The sequence below is a fragment of the Podarcis bocagei genome, assembly GCF_964188305.1.
Source record: "Podarcis bocagei genome assembly, chromosome: 1".
Lineage (NCBI taxonomy): Eukaryota > Metazoa > Chordata > Lepidosauria > Squamata > Lacertidae > Podarcis > Podarcis bocagei.
The window spans coordinates 78825520-78843223 of NC_138125.1; the positions used below are offsets into that span (position 1 = coordinate 78825520).

At 44.7% G+C, this 17704-nt stretch overlaps 1 protein-coding gene and 1 long non-coding RNA gene across 5 annotated transcripts in view; one reads left to right on the forward strand and one right to left on the reverse strand.

Moving 5' to 3' along the window:
- The first annotated feature begins 2765 nt into the window (after positions 1-2765).
- LOC308585264 lies at positions 2766-6587 on the forward strand. Its single transcript, XR_014007207.1, has 3 exons — positions 2766-3103; positions 4729-4831; positions 6100-6587. It is a non-coding gene; the product is annotated as an uncharacterized lncRNA (long non-coding RNA).
- An 8103-nt stretch (positions 6588-14690) lies between these two features.
- Positions 14691-17704, reverse strand: part of AP2A2 (adaptor related protein complex 2 subunit alpha 2) — a 58345-nt gene continuing 55331 nt past the window's right edge. For all 4 annotated transcript variants that reach the window (XM_081202771.1, XM_081202772.1, XM_081202770.1 and 1 more), the window contains one exon: positions 14691-17067. In XM_081202771.1, coding sequence (XP_081058897.1) covers positions 16990-17067 — 78 coding nt within the window. In that variant the 3' untranslated portion in view covers positions 14691-16989. The remainder of the gene's footprint in view (positions 17068-17704) is intronic.

Below are 17704 nucleotides of genomic sequence, written 5' to 3' on the forward strand. Positions count from 1 at the left end.
CACCGGTGCCTACAGGTAAGGACGCTGAGCCTGCCGAAGGAGCTCTGCTTCTCTCCTTCTCTCCTTCCCCCGTTCCCACGTGTGGTCGCCCCCCTTTCACTTGCTTTCTTTCTCCTTTGCAGTCACCACACCTTCGACAACCAGACCGTCAAGCAGCACGCCGAAAACCACGCCAACCACCTCTCCCTCCACCACATCCAGAACCACTGCATCAACTGAGACGGCAACCACCAACACGCCAAAGACCACTGCAACAGCCTCCACACCATCCACCTCTACGCATCACCCCAAAATCCTAACCACCACAACCCCCTCCACCACCACAGAATCCACTGCGACTAGCACACCAACTCCGACAACCACCACAGGACCCGTGCCCCCCTCCACACCGTCTCCTCCCACGCCGTCCACCACAACCACCACCACCTCGCCCACAACCGTTACCTCCACTTCCACCAGCACTCCAGTACCCACTGCCACAACTCTCACGACTGCTCCCCCTACCAGCACAGAAACGCCCAGCACTCCGGCCACCACAACTCCTGCAACCACCACCGTCCCAGTTACCACGGGTAAGTCTCCTTGGTCGCTCTGCATCAGCATCTTACAAATCTTTCAGGCGCCCTCTCTTGCCAAAGGGGCAGAGGGATTCCCACCTCCAGGTCCCACGTAAGCCAGGCCTCCAAAAAGGGCGAGACTCGTCTGGCTCAGTCATCCGGGAACCTGTTCCTCATGTCCTCGTGTGGCGCCCTGGGCAACCCAAAATCCCAGCCGTGACGGGAGCCCGCCTTTTCCTCTCCCACCGCCACCTATGTGACTTTGCTCTTTTGTGTTCCAGAAACACCAAAAACCACCACTTCTGTTCCACCACCGGTGCCTACAGGTAAGGACGCTGAGCCTGCCGAAGGAGCTCTGCTTCTCTCCTTCTCTCCTTCCCCCGTTCCCACGTGTGGTCGCCCCCCTTTCACTTGCTTTCTTTCTCCTTTGCAGTCACCACACCTTCGACAACCAGACCGCCAAGCAGCACGCCGAAAACCACGCCAACCACCTCTCCCTCCACCACATCCAGAACCACTGCATCAACTGAGACGGCAACCACCAACACGCCAAAGACCACTGCAACACCCTCCACACCATCCACCTCTACGCATCACCCCAAAATCCTAACCACCACAACCCCCTCCACCACCACAGAATCCACTGCGACTAGCACACCAACCCCGACAACCACCACAGCACCCGTGCCCCCCTCCACACCGTCTCCTCCCACGCCGTCCACCACAACCACCACCACCTCGCCCACAACCGTTACCTCCACTTCCACCAGCACTCCAGTACCCACTGCCACAACTCTCATGACTGCTCCCCCTACCAGCACAGAAACGCCCAGCACTCCGGCCACCACAACTCCTGCAACCACCAATGTCCCAGTTACCACGGGTAAGTCTCCTTGGTCGCTCTGCAGCAGCATCTTACAAATCTTTCAGGCGCCCTCTCTTGCCAAAGGGGCAGAGGGATTCCCACCTCCAGGTCTCACGTAAGCCAGCCCTCCAAAAAGGGCGAGACTCGTCTGGCTCAGTCATCCGGGAACCTGTTCCTCATGTCCTCGTGTGGCGCCCTGGGCAACCCAAAATCCCAGCCGTGACGGGAGCCCGCCTTTTCCCTCTCCCACCGCCACCTATGTGACTTTGCTCTTTTGTGTTCCAGAAACACCAAAAACCACCACTTCTGTTCCACCACCGGTGCCTACAGGTAAGGGCGCTGAGCCTGCCGAAGGAGCTCTGCTTCTCTCCTTCTCTCCTTCCCCCGTTCCCACGTGTGGTCGCCCCCCTTTCACTTGCTTTCTTTCTCCTTTGCAGTCACCACACCTTCGACAACCAGACCGCCAAGCAGCACGCCGAAAACCACGCCAACCACCTCTCCCTCCACCACATCCAGAACCACTGCATCAACTGAGACGGCAACCACCAACACGCCAAAGACCACTGCAACAGCCTCCACACCATCCACCTCTACGCATCACCCCAAAATCCTAACCACCACAACCCCCTCCACCACCACAGAATCCACTGCGACTAGCACACCAACTCCGACAACCACCACAGCACCCGTGCCCCCCTCCACACCGTCTCCTCCCACGCCGTCCACCACAACCACCACCACCTCGCCCACAACCGTTACCTCCACTTCCACCAGCACTCCAGTACCCACTGCCACAACTCTCACGACTGCTCCCCCTACCAGCACAGAAACGCCCAGCACTCCGGCCACCACAACTCCTGCAACCACCACCGTCCCAGTTACCACGGGTAAGTCTCCTTGGTCGCTCTGCAGCAGCAGCTTACAAGTCTTTCAGGAGCCCTCTCTTGCCAAAGGGGCAGAGGGATTCCCACCTCCAGGTCCCACGTAAGCCAGCCCTCCAAAAAGGGCGAGACTCGTCTGGCTCAGTCAGCCGGGAACCTGTTCCTCATGTCCTCGTGTGGCGCCCTGGGCAACCCAAAATCCCAGCCGTGACGGGAGCCCGCCTTTTCCCTCTCCCATCGCCACCTATGAGACTTTGCTCTTTTGTGTTCCAGAAACACCAAAAACCACCACTTCTGTTCCACCACCGGTGCCTACAGGTAAGGGCGCTGAGCCTGCCGAAGGAGCTCTGCTTCTCTCCTTCTCTCCTTCCCCCGTTCCCACGTGTGGTCGCCCCCCTTTCACGTGCTATCTTTCTCCTTTGCAGCCACTACACCTTCGACAACCAGACCGCCAAGCAGCACGCCGAAAACCATGCCAACCACGTCTCCTTCTACCACATCCAGAACCACTGTATCAACACAAACCTCCGCAACTATCACACCAAAAACCTCTCCAACTAGTTTGAGTTCTACGGCGTCAAGCATGACAACACATTCTCCCATACAAACATCCTCTACTTCAATTCCATTTACATCTACTCTTTCTACTACTCCCATTATTCCGGTCACAAGCAGTACTCCATTGTCATCCAGTACTAATATCATTAGTATTCCAGTAACTACCCGAACTAGTACTTTGAGTAGTAGTACTCAGTCTTTGAAGACAACCTCCACATCATATCCCTCAACTGTATCTCCTGGTGAGCTTCTATTTCGAGGAAATGTTTTTTGGTTGAAATGTGGTTTTTGTATTTCTCAAACATTTACGTTGACTTTAGTCACTGCATCATCATTTTGGAATTTTGTTCTAGATTCCCTCTGCTTCTTTACCATCTGTGCAGATCCACCCCATTTTTTAAACTTTTAGTATCATACAGGATAAATATCTTTTCACAGGTCACACTTTTCACAGTATTCTGTGGTACTCCTCATTCAACAATGTTTATAGTTTCTTCTTTTAGGATTAATGCTATACTTTCTTTTTAGTTCATTTCTATTTTATTTTTCCTTTTGATCCAGTTTGTTCCCTTTTTTAATTTTTACAAATACCTAGGTAGCTGCCTGTTTAGTTCTACATCTTTTTAGAAGGCATAATCTAACACAATATGTTCCTGGAACAGGAAAGTGCAAAGCAATATTTGTTCTCCATTATGTACACTAGAACTGTCATCTTATATGAATCAACACAGAGATATAAATTAAATGGGCCTTATTCCCCTGTATCTGTGTAGAACTGCAGCCTAAAGATCCTTGTGGGGGAAAGCATTTGAACGGCTCTGTCCCCATCCAACAGCCAGATCACTTGATTTTCAAACTCATATATTAAAAGAAGGAAAACTTTGGTCTCAAGATATTTGATGGTTGGTGACTTTGGATGCAATCCTGAATTTGCAGAATGAACAACTTATTTTCTTTAAATGGACTCAGGATTTTAACCATATTATTTTGTTTATGCATGTGTTTGTGTTCAGATATTTTGCTTTTATTTTTTCAGTTACAGGCAGCACCCCTAAAATAACAACCACCACCACAACTTCAAATCATAGTTTACCTAAACTAAATAAATGGTCAAAATGTATAAAAAAAAATCTCCAGTAGCACCTTAGAGACCAACTAAGTTTGGTCTTGCTATAAGCTTTCGTGTGCATGCACACTTCTTCAGATTTCGTGCATGCACACAAAAGCTTATACCAAGAACAAACTTAGTTGGTCTCTAAGGTGCTACTGGAGAATTTTTAAAATTTTTAATACATTTTGACTGCGTCAGACCAACACAGCTACCTACCTAAATAAATGGTCTAAGTGAAAGTGGTTGCCTTCCCAAGGCTATAGTCACCTGCATACGTTTCAATGGGAATAAGCCCATTGAAACCATTGGCACCTTGTTCCAAGAAAAGTATGCTTAGACATGGGTTGAAGTACAGATAAGTTCTTTGACTTGCGAGCTACCCTTTCACATATGTCAAAATGTTTTAAATGTTCTTTAACAATAAAAATCAAATTAATTCATTTATAATGGTTAAAATAACTGTTTTCACAAAATTGTCACCATACATGGATTTACAAACAACATTAAGGAAGGCCATATACCTGCTCCCATAAGCATGAAAACCTAAAGTAGTACAGACTCTAAAAGAACCATAGCACTCAGGTGAGACTGAACAGGGGATACAACAGATAAAGAAATGTATTATCCCTTTTCACTGGATTCAATATCAGCAGTTTCCAGATGACAGAAAATACCAATCATCTATATTGCCATAAGATGATTCACCACATTTCCAGTGCTGCTTGTATATTAACTGTTTTATTTCATGTCTTTCAGGGAAGTGTGAATCTGTTGAATATGAAGATCAAGTGGTTTACAAGGGTTGTGTTGCAAATGTCACTTTGACTCGCTGCGAAGGAATGTGTCCAACATCATCAAGGTGAGTATGAATCGGTGTCAATTTGGCCAACCACTATGACTTTTGTCTTATTACATAATCAAAAGTAATAATCTGTAAATATTACCAAAGTCAATTATTTCCATTGCTGTACAGCAGCTAGATATTATATAGTACATTGCATTTCATTATCCTATATTGCATTTCTTTTTTAAGATATAGTATATAACTTGCTTTAACCTAGTGAATGATCGGATCTGGTACTAATATTCCCAGTTATGGTTCTGCCATTCCTGTCCCAAAATCAAATCCTACAGAGGTACAGTTCACATTATTGTTTATTGATTTAAAAGATGTGGGACCTCCATTTAAGAAGTCCTGTTTGTGAACGATTCAGTTTACGAACTCCACAAAACCGGAAGTAATGTTCCAGTTTGCGAACTTTACCTTAGTCTGTGAACGGAAGCTGAATGGTAGAAGGGCACTGGTGGCAGGAGGCCTCATTAGGGAAAGCGCGCCTCAGTTTAAGAATTGTTTCGGTTTAAACATGGACTTCCAGAACAGTTCGTAAACCGAGGTACCACTGTACCACCTTTCATCAACAAATCCCAGCATAATTTACAACTTGTTAAAACAATCTGGTATCAATAAGTATTATAAAAACCACAAAGCAGTACAATGGTGCTTGCAATAAATAGCAGGATGGGGGGCAATAGTATTCTGTTCACCATCTCTTGCTCTTGGTAATTTCTGAGATACTCCAGATCTATAGCTTTGTATCTTCAGTGTTTTGCTGCTGAACAGGGGTGGGGTGACATACCCTCATGGGTGAACTTCTGGGGAGCCACATGTGGATGATAGGTGGGGCCAAGGCCCAAAATGGGCACCTTCAAAGCCACACACACAAACACAGAAATCCATTCATACACTCCTAGGACCTTCTCCCAGATGAAGGGTATTTTTATCCCCAACCGCTCCACTGCCCTGCCCCTCACCCACCTGGCAAGTGGAAATGCTGCTGCTGTTGGGAGGTGAGGAACATGGCGTTCCCCCCTCCTCATTGGCTACTCCTGAGAATGGCAGGGAGCGAGGCTAACTTGTGCAAGCCCCTCACATAATAAAACATCAAACATTAAAAACAGTTGGCAGTTCTTGCAGGTTTATCGGGGTGTCATATGAGCCAATTGCACATTTTAAGACGTTTTACTATGTTTTTATATTTTGCTGGAGGCCATCCAGCCAGATGGGCAGGGTATTATTATTATTATTATTATTATTATTATTATTATTATTATTCCTCTCTTTCACAGGCTAAATGTTGCCAAGATGATGGTACACACAGAGTGTGGGTGCTGCATGCCACTCACACTCTACAAGAAGGAGCTGACGATGCCTTGTCCAGACCCAGAGAACCCACATATGCCACTTGTTACAGAAATCATCCTATTTGGTAGCTGCGTATGCAACTACAATGGATGTACACACGAGGCAGACTCAGCTTCCTCAACCGTACAGGGATTGTTTAGAAAATAATGATCAGTTATTACCCACTTTGCAAAAAGACATTTGACACTCAACATCCCTTCGTTCATATGGATTTCTCCAAGCTTTGGGAAGGCAGGCAGAGTATACTTCCAAGAAGACTGGTACTGATAACATCCTTGGCTAATTTATTCATCATTTCGGATGGAATAAATATCTGCCTTGCTCAGAAAGTTTCCACCAAGCAACGTCTACCGGACTATGTACTGTAAAATAGTTAAATAGGTTTAATAAAGAGTTTAGTTGGTCATTCTCATTTTCAGTGGCGAGTAATTAATGAGCATACTCCTGTATATCGGCATTCCCTAATCTGATGGCCAAAAGTCAGGAATGTTGGGAGTTGTAGTCTAAAACAGCTGGGTGGTATCAAGCTGCTGTTTGCTACTAAGCAAACTCATTCTTTGAGCATGCATCTTCCATAGCCAAAACAGCACCATCCCTACACAAGAGAGAGAGGTATCATCAGGTTCAGGGAAGTACAAAGCAGCTATAGAAAAAATGTAGGCAGTGCTGAGGAGACCTTAAAAATACCTCCGTAAAGACTGAGCATGTTCAGTCAACATGGAATGCTGACTGATGGGTTGTGCATAAATCTGGAGGGGAGCGAGTAATGGAACAAACTATTCTTAAAAAGGGCACAGCCTCTGGTTGGCTGGAAACAGGAGCATGCCACACTGCACCATTTTTCTGAAGGTGCTACTGAATCTTGGAATGTTCATCTCTGCCATAATGCCAGTTTCTCTAACAAACACTCAATAGACACTATTAAGTGGCAAAAATAGAAAAAGCAGTCAGGTTCAGAGGAGGAGAACAAGTATGGCTTCGAAGGCTACGTGAAGATGCATGCCGATGGAGAAAGGGCATGCAAAGTGGGTGGGGAGATATAGATAGATAGATAGATAGATAGATAGATAGATAGATAGATAGATAGATAGATATAGATAGATGATATTTTTTTTAATTTTTATTGGGTTTTCCGCTTTTATAAAAACAATACAGACACAAAAATAACACAAGACACAAACATGTATAAATTCAGCAGATCCTCGTTTCATAACCTTGTTCCCTGACTTCCCCCCACCCCCCCTCGTGCATCCCAATTCCCAAGATTATATCGGCAAGTTGGTATTTCTCCTCTTAACCATCTTATTCATTTTATTACCTCTTTTCTAATAAAAAAAAATTGATTTTCCTAAGTTGGACTTAAGTTCTCTTCCATCGATTTTTCATTTTATCTTAATTAAAAGTCATATTAACCAAACCTAAAAGTCTTAAGAGTTTTTAAGAATCTCCTCTTCCCTCCCTCCCATCCCCGGTTTTTGTCCCTTCCCAATAAAAATCCAAAGTCAAGATTCTCAGCCTGGGTTCCTCACGTCCGAGGCTTTCAAGTCTCTTTCAGTCCCTCTCCGCCGGTCTTGTTGGTAGTCCTTTATGTCAGTCGTCGAGTCTGGAAAAAGATCTTTCACCATCAAAGAATATTCTCTTCCCACAAGGAGATTTGAAAGCAACTGCTGGAGAATTTCCACAAAGCCTGTATCTTCAAAATCAAAGTCCAAACGGAGGCCCCAATCATATTTCTTTATTTTAAGTTCCTGTATTCCATATTGTCCCAGAACCTCCTCCTTCTTCTTCTGCATCTTTCGCAGACTTGTGGTAGATATGTTCCCAGAGTCTCCTTGCTTGTGTTCCACAGATGTGAGCTTTTGGTTGTTGCTTCCCAAGATTACTTTCTCTTTTTCTTGTTTAGTCTCTTCCACCTCTGTAGACATTGTTTCCCATTCAGCTGTGGATTCTTTCTCATTCAGGTCCTCAATACAAACAGCAGAGTTGCCTGTTCCCAAGGTCATAGTCATAAGTTGTTTATTCATGGCTAAGCTCTGCTCTTGTAAGATTCCCACCAATTGAAACATCCTTTCGATTTCCACTAGTAACTTTCCATCCACAGCCATTGTATCCATTGTAGTTTCACAGAATTCCCCCTAGGGGGAATCTGGTTACTTATTAGTCTTTTCTCCAACAGTCCTTTAACTTATTATTATTACTTTGTTTCCAACAGTTTTGGCTCAATTATAACTCGTCTTAATCCAGAGGGATCTTAGATAGTGATTTTTCCACTTTAAACTGCCCGTTTGGCAGCTTTGACAGCTGTCAAACTCCGCAGCTCTTACACAGGCACAAAGGCAGGACGTTCCCGAGCCCGGGAGGGGGGGTTGTTTAAAACAAAAAGAGGGTCTCCAAAACTCCACTCTCCAGCACAAAATTTCCTTTAGCTAAATCTTGAAAGTTAGTGTCCTTTTTAACTCACCCCACCAAGGGTAGGCTCTCCAGCTTAGCTCTTATGTCGTTGCTTAGATCGTCTGCAAGGGGGGGTGCGGACTTCCTTTTAGCACACCCCCCGGTCGTCTCCAATTCAGGGTAAAATTTTTAAAGTCCCAATCCATCTTACTCACGGGTAATTCTTTCAGTCCAGATTTTCAAGGAAGAAAGTCAGCGCTCTCTGGTCATGGCTCGCGGCTTCGCTCCACCGAGGTAGCGGTCGACTCTCAGTGCCACGCCACCCCCATATCCTCTCCGCAGCCTTTAAAAAGGCTCTTCGTGGATCAGGGGGGGCGCTTAAGGCACCCGCTGAGTCTTCAGTCCGCAGGCTTCCGCGCCTGCGGTTTTTAAGGGTCCCCGCGTCGCCGGCGCGGCAAAGACCCGTCCTCAGTAGAGCCGATTCCCTCCGCAGCTCGGAGGGAATCCGCCATTTCCAGATCGCGTCAACCCGGAAGTCCTAGATATAGATAGATGATAGATAGATTATTTATTTAACCACCCCTCCTCCCAAGATCCCATGGCGGTTCACAACATAAAATTACAAAATGAGAATACAACATACATAACCAATAACTCCCCTTCACACAAACACAATTAAAAATCCATAGACTGTTAATCAGCTGAACACCCAGTACTGAAATATATGTAATGAAGGTGCTTTATAGGTCCAAACCAGCACTTTGAATTGGGCCTGGAAATTAATTGGTAGCCAGTGCAGTTGGGCCAGGATCGGTGTAATATTCTCAAACCGTCTAGCTCCAGTGAACAACCTGGCCACTGAATTCTGCACCAGCTGAAGTTTCTGAACTGTCTTCAGAGGCAGCCCTGCATATAATTTGCTTCAGTTTTTGGCTCTCATCCAGTCCATTACTGAGGCAAGTCCAGCACATCCATTGCCTCATCTGCAAAGAAATAGAGAGCTGTGTGTCATCAGCATATTACTGACAACATATTCCCAAACTCCAGATAACCACACTCAGCAGTTTCATGTAGATGTTAAACAGCATAGGAGATAAAATCAAACCCTGAGGAACCCCACATTGAAGGCTCCATGGGGCCGAAGAGCACTCCCTAAGCATCACCCTCTAGAAACAACTATCCAGGTATGAATGATTACATATGAATGCACTCCTATGGGATATTGTGGAAGTGTGTAATGTTAGGATAGCAATTCATGCAGGTCATGAATTAAGTGGAGGCACTTGGCTCATACCTTATCACAACAGATAAACAGATTAGGCTAAGATGCTTGTCCTAGATTTTAAGGGGCTTTGGCCTTAAGTGCAGATTGGTTTAGATGAAGTTGTGTATAAGGTTTCAGCACTTTATAAGAAATGGTTTCGTGCTTACATTTGCTTAAAGGCATATATTTCTCCCTCACAGTTTTCAGTGTGTTTGATGAATTAGCCATAAAAAGTGTTCAATAGATTGCCAATAAAGTCAGGATGCATCAAAACACGAATGGTGTCCCCATATTATTTTATAGAGGTGGGGATAGAGGAGCAAGTCTAAACTTGTGCTTTCTTGATCAAGGACCAATATTCCAAGTCACGCACACAGAGTGATTGTTTGGCAAGCTGAAAGCAGCCTACCTCTCAATATCTTCCATAGAGGTCCATGCCAGGGCTGATTCCATGCTGTGTTTATTTCACTGTTGTCAGGGCTGCCTCAGGTCTCAGCTCACAAAAGACCAACGCCAGGTTCTTCTTATATACAAGGATGTTTATTGCAGTTCATTATTGGTTCCACAACCGAGGCGTGCAGCCCCGCGTCTCTTAGCCTAGACGTTTTAAGTCCCCTCTGAATCGGTCCCGCCCCTACACCAGCTTAAGAGGCTTGTGCTAGTCCACCTCTTCCTGTCTTTCCTTTTCCGCAGGGTCTTTCTGCCCCCCTGGGTCCCCTCCCTCCTGCTCTCTCCTGAAGCGGATTCCTCAGATGCCTGTCCCCCCCTCCTTTGTGCTTTGGGGCCAGGCTCCTCCTCCGGGCTCTCTCCATTTCCGCGCGCCTCCACATTTGAACTTGGCGCGCGTTCGCTACCCCTGACCTTCCTCTTGACACTTACACTACTCCCTGTACTACTCTCCGCCTCTTCCGGCAGGACGTTCTGCCCCGATCTCCTTCCCCTGTCTCCTTCCTGCTCTGCTCCGTGTGTCACACTGGGAACTCCACTCTCTTCACTTCGTTCCTGCTGGGAAGCCGGCCCCGATCTCCCACTCCCACTCGGGGTTTCCCTGCTGCTTCCCTGCCCCTGGCATGTCCCCCTTGTGAACCCCCTTGGCCTGACTAGGGGCGCCCCCTTCTGGGAATCCTCCGATTCACTTGAGAGACTCATGGAAGACCTCAAGTCATTGTCCTCCTCTTCCTCACAGTCCTGGGATTCTTCCCCATCGCTCTCCGTCTCCCCCCTCACCTGTGCCTCTGTCCCTGAACCCCTGACAACTGTGTTAACCTAAACTAAGTGAAAGTTTCAGGAATTTAGGGGTGAAAGCAGAATAAACTAATCTTAACAAAGAGCAATAATATTACCACCTTTACAAAATTGGAAGCTGCCCAGCATACCTGTGGATTTGGGGTGGGATTGCCTGAAGTTGCCTTCAAAATGACCAGATCATACAGTGGTGAAAGAAAATGTGCCACAAAAGACCCCTCATAAAACGAGAACCAGCTCCTGGGCAAGTTGTGACATTAACGGCTGTATCTATGGAAGATCCCAGGTTCAATGCATGGCCTCTCCAGGTAAGGGTGGGAGAGAGAGCACCTGCCAGGTAGTGTGGACAGCAGACCAATCAGCTAGATAAAGCAATGGTTGGACTCTGGATAAGGCAGCTTCCTATGCTCATATTGAACAAGGCAAATGTTTTGCAATCTTAGCAGTGAGACACAAGAGCTGTACTGTTATGGGCAGTGACCTCTTCCAAATCACATACATTTACACGTGGCTAATAAATGCACACAGAGTACTACTGATCCAAGAAAATCTGTATACAGTGGTGCCTCGCAAGACGAAATTAATCCGTTCCGCGAGTCTCTTCGTCTAGCGGTTTTTTCGTCTTGCGAAGCAACCCTATTAGCGGCTTAGCGCTATTAGCGGTTTAGCGGCTATTAAAGGCTTAGTGGCTAATAAAGGCTTAGCGGATTAGCGGCTAAAAGGCTATTAGCGGCTTAGCGGCTTATAAAAAGGGGGGAAAGCGGGGGGGAAATCGGAACACTCGCAAGACGTTTTCGTCTTGCAAAGCAAGCCCATAGGGAAAATCGTCTTGCGAAGCAGCTCAAAAACAGAAAACCCTTTCATCTAGCGGGTTTTCCGTCTTGCGAGGCATTCGTCTTGTGGGGCACCACTGTACAGTGGTACCTTGGGTTACATATGCTTCAGGTTACATACGCTTCAGGTTACAGACTCCGCTAACCCAGAAATATTACCTCAAGTTAAGAACTTTGCTTCAGGCTGAGAAGAGAAATCATGTTCCAGCGGCGCGGCGGCAGCAAGAGGCCCCATTAGCTAAAGTGGTGCTTCAGGTTAAGAACAGTTTCAGGTTAAGAACGGACCTCTGGAACGAATTAAGTACTTAACCCAAGGTACCACTGTACAGTATTTGGTTGATACAGAGAGGGCTGAGATCACCTGCAGTGTGTTAACGTCCATCTTTCCTTAAAATGCTTCATGCATCTTAGCTTTTCTCATTTTAATAATAAATAATTTATTATTTATACCCCACCCATCTGGCTGGGTTCCCCCAGCCACTCTGGGCAGCTCCCGACAGAATATTAAAAACACGGTAAAACATCAAACATTAAAAACTTCCCTAAACAGGGCTGCCTTCAGATGTCTTCTAAACGTCAGATAGTTGTTTATTTCCTTGACAGCTGGTGGGAGGGCATTCCACAGGGAGGGCGCCACTACCTAGAAGGCCCTCTGCCTGGTTCCCTGTAACTTCGCTTCTCGCAGTGAGGGAACCGCCAGAAGGCCCTCAGCGCTGGACCTCAGTGTCCGGGCTGAACGATGGAGGTGGAGACACTCCTTCATTTTAAAAGCCAACTCCACTATGACATAACAAACTCCACCATAACAAACCAAAAGGGGCATCTTAAGCTTGTGTGAGAAGGACAGGACGTGCGATACATACTTTTGCTAGAATAGAACAAGGGGAAGGAAGATCAGTTAGGATTGACTATGGAATCAATTTTCTATGCTGAGAAAGTATTTATAAACAAACATCTTCAGGTGACAAACCTTATTCCAAGGGAACTACTCCTAACCAAGGCTGCTTGAAAGTCCTCAGTAAGGCCTGAAATTATACTGCTCCTGAGGGCCTTTTTCAGCCGGAACTCTCTGGAACTCAGTTCTGACACCTCTCAGGTGGACGCCATTGCTACTCTAAGAGAACGAAGGAGGCGTTCATGGTGAGTTCTGGCACCTTTTTCTAGAAAAATAGCACTGCTGCTCCTTTAATTCTTAACCCTACTTTTTAGCTTCACTTCCTGCTTCCTGTTTGGCCCTCCATTCAGTACAGTGGCACCTCGGGTTAATAACTTAATTTGTTCTGGAGGTCCGTTCTTAACCTGAAACTGATCCTAACCTGAGGTACCACTTTAGCTAATGGGGCCTCCCGCTGCTGCCTCGCTGCCACCATGCGATTTCTGTTCTCATCCTGAAGCAAAGTTCTTAACCCGAGGACTCATAGCACCACGCCACTCCCCGGCACCCATTCCGAAGCCTTTAAAAAGGCTCCTTCACGAGTCGGGAGGGCGCTAACGGTGCCCGCAGAGTCACCCATGTCCACGGGCTCCGTGCCCGTGGTTTTTGAGGGTCCCCGCGTCGCCGGCGCGGTAGGACCTAGCCCCTGCCGAGCAGACTCCCTCCAGAGCTCGGAGGGAGTCCGCCATTCGGCGATGGCGCCAACCCGGAAGTCCTGAAGCAAAGTTCTTAACCCGAGGTACTATTTCTGGGTTAGCAGAGTCTGTAACCTGAAGCGTATGTAACCTGAAGCGTCTGTAACCCGAGGTACTACTGTAAAACACAGCTTGCCATTTGGGGACCTTGCAAGTTATTTTATAGTTGCAATATTTTCTTCTTTAAACAGCCATGTGAATCTGCTAATTGTCAAATCGCTATTTTCTAAATCCTAGATGCTTCTGACCTCAGACAGAACATTATGGCTTATATTAGCCTCATCTGCCATCAGCATTCAATCACTCCTGGAAGCTTGCAAATCCTTGTCAGGTTGTGGGCTTTTCTCCTAATTCAAACTTCTATACTTCTACATACCCAGGCAGCCTCTCTAGTAAACTACGGTACTACCTTATTTTTGGATGCTCTCATTTTGCCATGGGACACTATTATTTATTTATTTTTATTTTTATTATAGCAGAGGTGCTCCACTAAAGCCTAACAGCTACTCATTCATTACATTACATATCCTGCAGTTCTACTTCTGACAAGCCAAGGAGTAGTCCTGAGACTTGCATGTGCCCTGCCCCCACCTCTTAACACTACTAGAAGTAGGTGAAGTACAGATCCATGTGAGCTTCATTTCTGTCATTAGATCAGAGAAAATGTGAGCCAGGAAACACTAATGCAGGGAGCCCAAGAAGCTAATGTCTTCATCCAACCTCACTCTAAGCAGATCCCTAAGACCAGGAGAAGAAAACATAAAATAAAAAGGGAATAGCTTGGGGGGAAATGAGTGATAAAATAATAATAAATCGCATATTTAGCTGGAAGGCGCTGAGTTATGAGTTTGCTGGCTGGGAAATACTCAAAAGTACTCTGCTTCAATGGTCAAGAGGACTGGAGAGTTGCAATAAATAAATCAGGGCCAAAGTCTTTGTCCTATGCAATCAGGCTTTTGTTTCCTCTGCACAGTAGGTGGTGATGTTTTGTATTTATCTAAATCGTAATTCTGAAAAGAAGTGCTCTGGGAATGAAAAAAGGAAAGGAATTTTTACTCTTCTAGCCATTTATTTTTTTTCCATTAAAGATAACATGATTAGTTTTTTTATATTTTCAATTTTTTTACAGTCATAATAATCAAAGCCCACCATATAAGCTTGTGATTTTTATTTTTTTTACAAGTGAGATGACTACACATTACATATTGGAGTGTAGGCCTAAAAGTGCACAATATTTTGTCTTCCTGTTTAGGTATTTTCACATGTCAACAAAACAAATACTGTACCTTAATTACTAATACTGCTTTAGCCACAGAAACTGTTAACTTCTGCTTGAGATGGAGGACACACAACTTTGGTAAATCAAGGTCATTTATCCCAATAAAGAGAAACTTTTTTAAAAAAAAAAAAGTTTTCTTCAAAACAATGCCTATATGGCTCATATCATAGGTGAAGTCTTGCATAAAGTTTGATTAGTCATATATACAGTTGGTCATTGAGCCACCTATATTTAGAGTCCTTTTTCTCTATGAATGATATTCAATGTTAGTCATACTCTGAGAAAATCCACTGAAGTCAATGGACTTATCTATGAAGTCCATTAATTTCACATGGCCTACCCTGAGTATAATTTAGTTAAATATCACCCTTTGTGGATAAAACCACATTTATTTGCAAAAATTATACAAGTGAACAGTACACAAAAACAGTGTATTAAGGTGGAATTAAAAAGGAGACAAACTATGCTTCCAGTGGGACGGATCTATGTTAAAAATGAGATGGCGGTTCTTCCCAGCATCTGCGATAAGACACACTTCAGAACACCTCTGAATGCTTAATATCATTTACAGTAGTGTAATCACAGTAATGCAATGGGCCTGTCATAATGACAACTCCTAAAAATTTCCCCAGTGATAGGAGAATATAAGAGTTATTGTTTTATTATTTTACCAGGTTACACACCAGGTAGTTCCATACAACGTGCTTCAATATAACTCATCAAATTTGATTGGAGAAGTTGGTCAATACGATTCTGATCCAATAGCCTCATTAAGAAGGAAAGTGGATTTTCAGTTTTTATAAGTTAATTCCAGACACTGGGATAGAATAAGCCACATTGTTGTTTGTTAAAACGCCTCATAACTCAAGCACCAACTGTCACTTGTAATCAAACAACATTGTAGCTTATTTTACTTTTTTAATTTTTGCATTGCCTTCGTATATAATTGTAGTCATAAATTACTTCTTAAGGAGCTCTTCAGAGGTGTGTAACAGTAGTCAGTTTAACGATCATTCTACTTCTGTCAAAGAAGATGCCAGTTCCACAGCATGTTCCACAAATGCATAGATCTTACCAAACTACAGGTGCCATTACTACACTTTTTGAAAACAGGACTGTCAAGTTCTAGACCAAAAGTGTTCTGGTGACATGACAAGCATTTCAAAGCAATAAGCTTCCTACCCATCATACTTGCAGAAACCCACAGTGTATTTCAAATCTGAATAGGCTAAACTCTCCCTGATTAGAGCTAGTGGCTATCCCTATGATTCAGAAGATGTTAAATGGGGAAAAAATACTTTTTTTTTTTTGTTAAACTGGAAAGTGCGGGGGGGGGGGAGGGATACCAATGCCTTGGGTTGCTTGGAAAGTCTTAGGTAAAAGAATACTTCAAGTGATTTCTTAATTTAAAGTCAAAGTGTACTGATGTTTAGATGATCAACCAGAACTTTGGAAAAAACAACAACATCATGTTGTACCCAAGAACCCAATGTGGTTTTCTTACTTAAGCATTTATCGTGACGATAACTCTTTGGTAGTTCAGAACTTGGAGAAAAGTGGAGGGCTGGGATTTAAAGGAAGTCATTTGAGGATATTAAAATATGAATCAGAATATGTGCTTATGCCTCCAAATGTTCTTTACAAAGCAAATACTTACAGCCATCTTCAGATGTATCTAGATCCTTTAAAAAGGACATGGGGTAACATTCAATAGAGCAGGAATAGAATCTAGCCCTCTCTGAACACCAACTTCTCTTTCATACTTTTTTCTTCTTCTTCTAGCATGCCTCTAGCAATTTACAGTGGCATTTACAGCGAAACTGTTTCATTTAGTTGGGATTAACCATACCTGAAGTGAATTTTAATAAAACAACTCCTGCCAAAAATATATGAAGCACAGTTGAATCGAGACACACAAGACCTCCCACACACATACAAGACCTCCCAGCTTCTTTGCACCAAAAATCTAAGAGTCATTTTATTTTTTTTTCACATTTAAGTAATTTTATGTTGCACATATCATTTGTTTCACATAAAAAGGGACAGGTCCTTTAAGGCAGGGATGTGAATGGGGTGGCAATTATTTTTGCAGACACTGGTGTACAAAACATTTTTGGAGCAGGACATGGACAATGGCAGAAATGGAGAATCAGAAGGGGTTGCACATTATGGCTCAGAACTGTTCCGAAAGTAATTCACATAACCTTCGGGACACCGTTTCTTTACTTGTCCGTAGTGTTAATCTGTACATCTGGAAAAGAACAGAAGAAGAACTTTTCAGTGGCTGCCCCCCCAAAAACGCCACCCCCAACACATTTATACAGGTAAGATCTGAATGGAAGTGAACAGTGGCTGGTGGTGTACATTTAAAAACACAAAATCTTTGCAACATTTAATTATTTATGTCCTATTTGTGGCCTTTTCCTCATCAACTTCATCAACTTTCTAAAGAAAGCTTTGGACCACAGGCTGGCTGGGCAAACGGGGCTCTCCTTGGCTTCTCAGCAGGGGTGTCATCTAGGACCTCCCCCCACCCCACAAAGCCTTACTTTACAGCGAGGCCCAAATGAGATGCCAGGATATTTTTGGTGCCCTAGAGGGCTGATCCCATGAATGCAACATCCAGTAATATTGCACTCACACCTGATGGTGTTTCACTCACTGAGAGATAACCAAAGATGTAGCTAAGAACCAGTGCCAGAATTTGCCTATTGCCCCTTCTACCCTCTCCCCCCTCTTCTGTATCATGTATTTGGTATTGCAAGCCTTAGAACAAAGACTGTGCCATGACTAACCTTTGTAAGCTCTCTGGGAACTTTTTTAGGCTGGAGGGTGGGGTATAAACACCAATAGTGTCATTACATAGTTTAGTCACCAGGTGGCAGTGG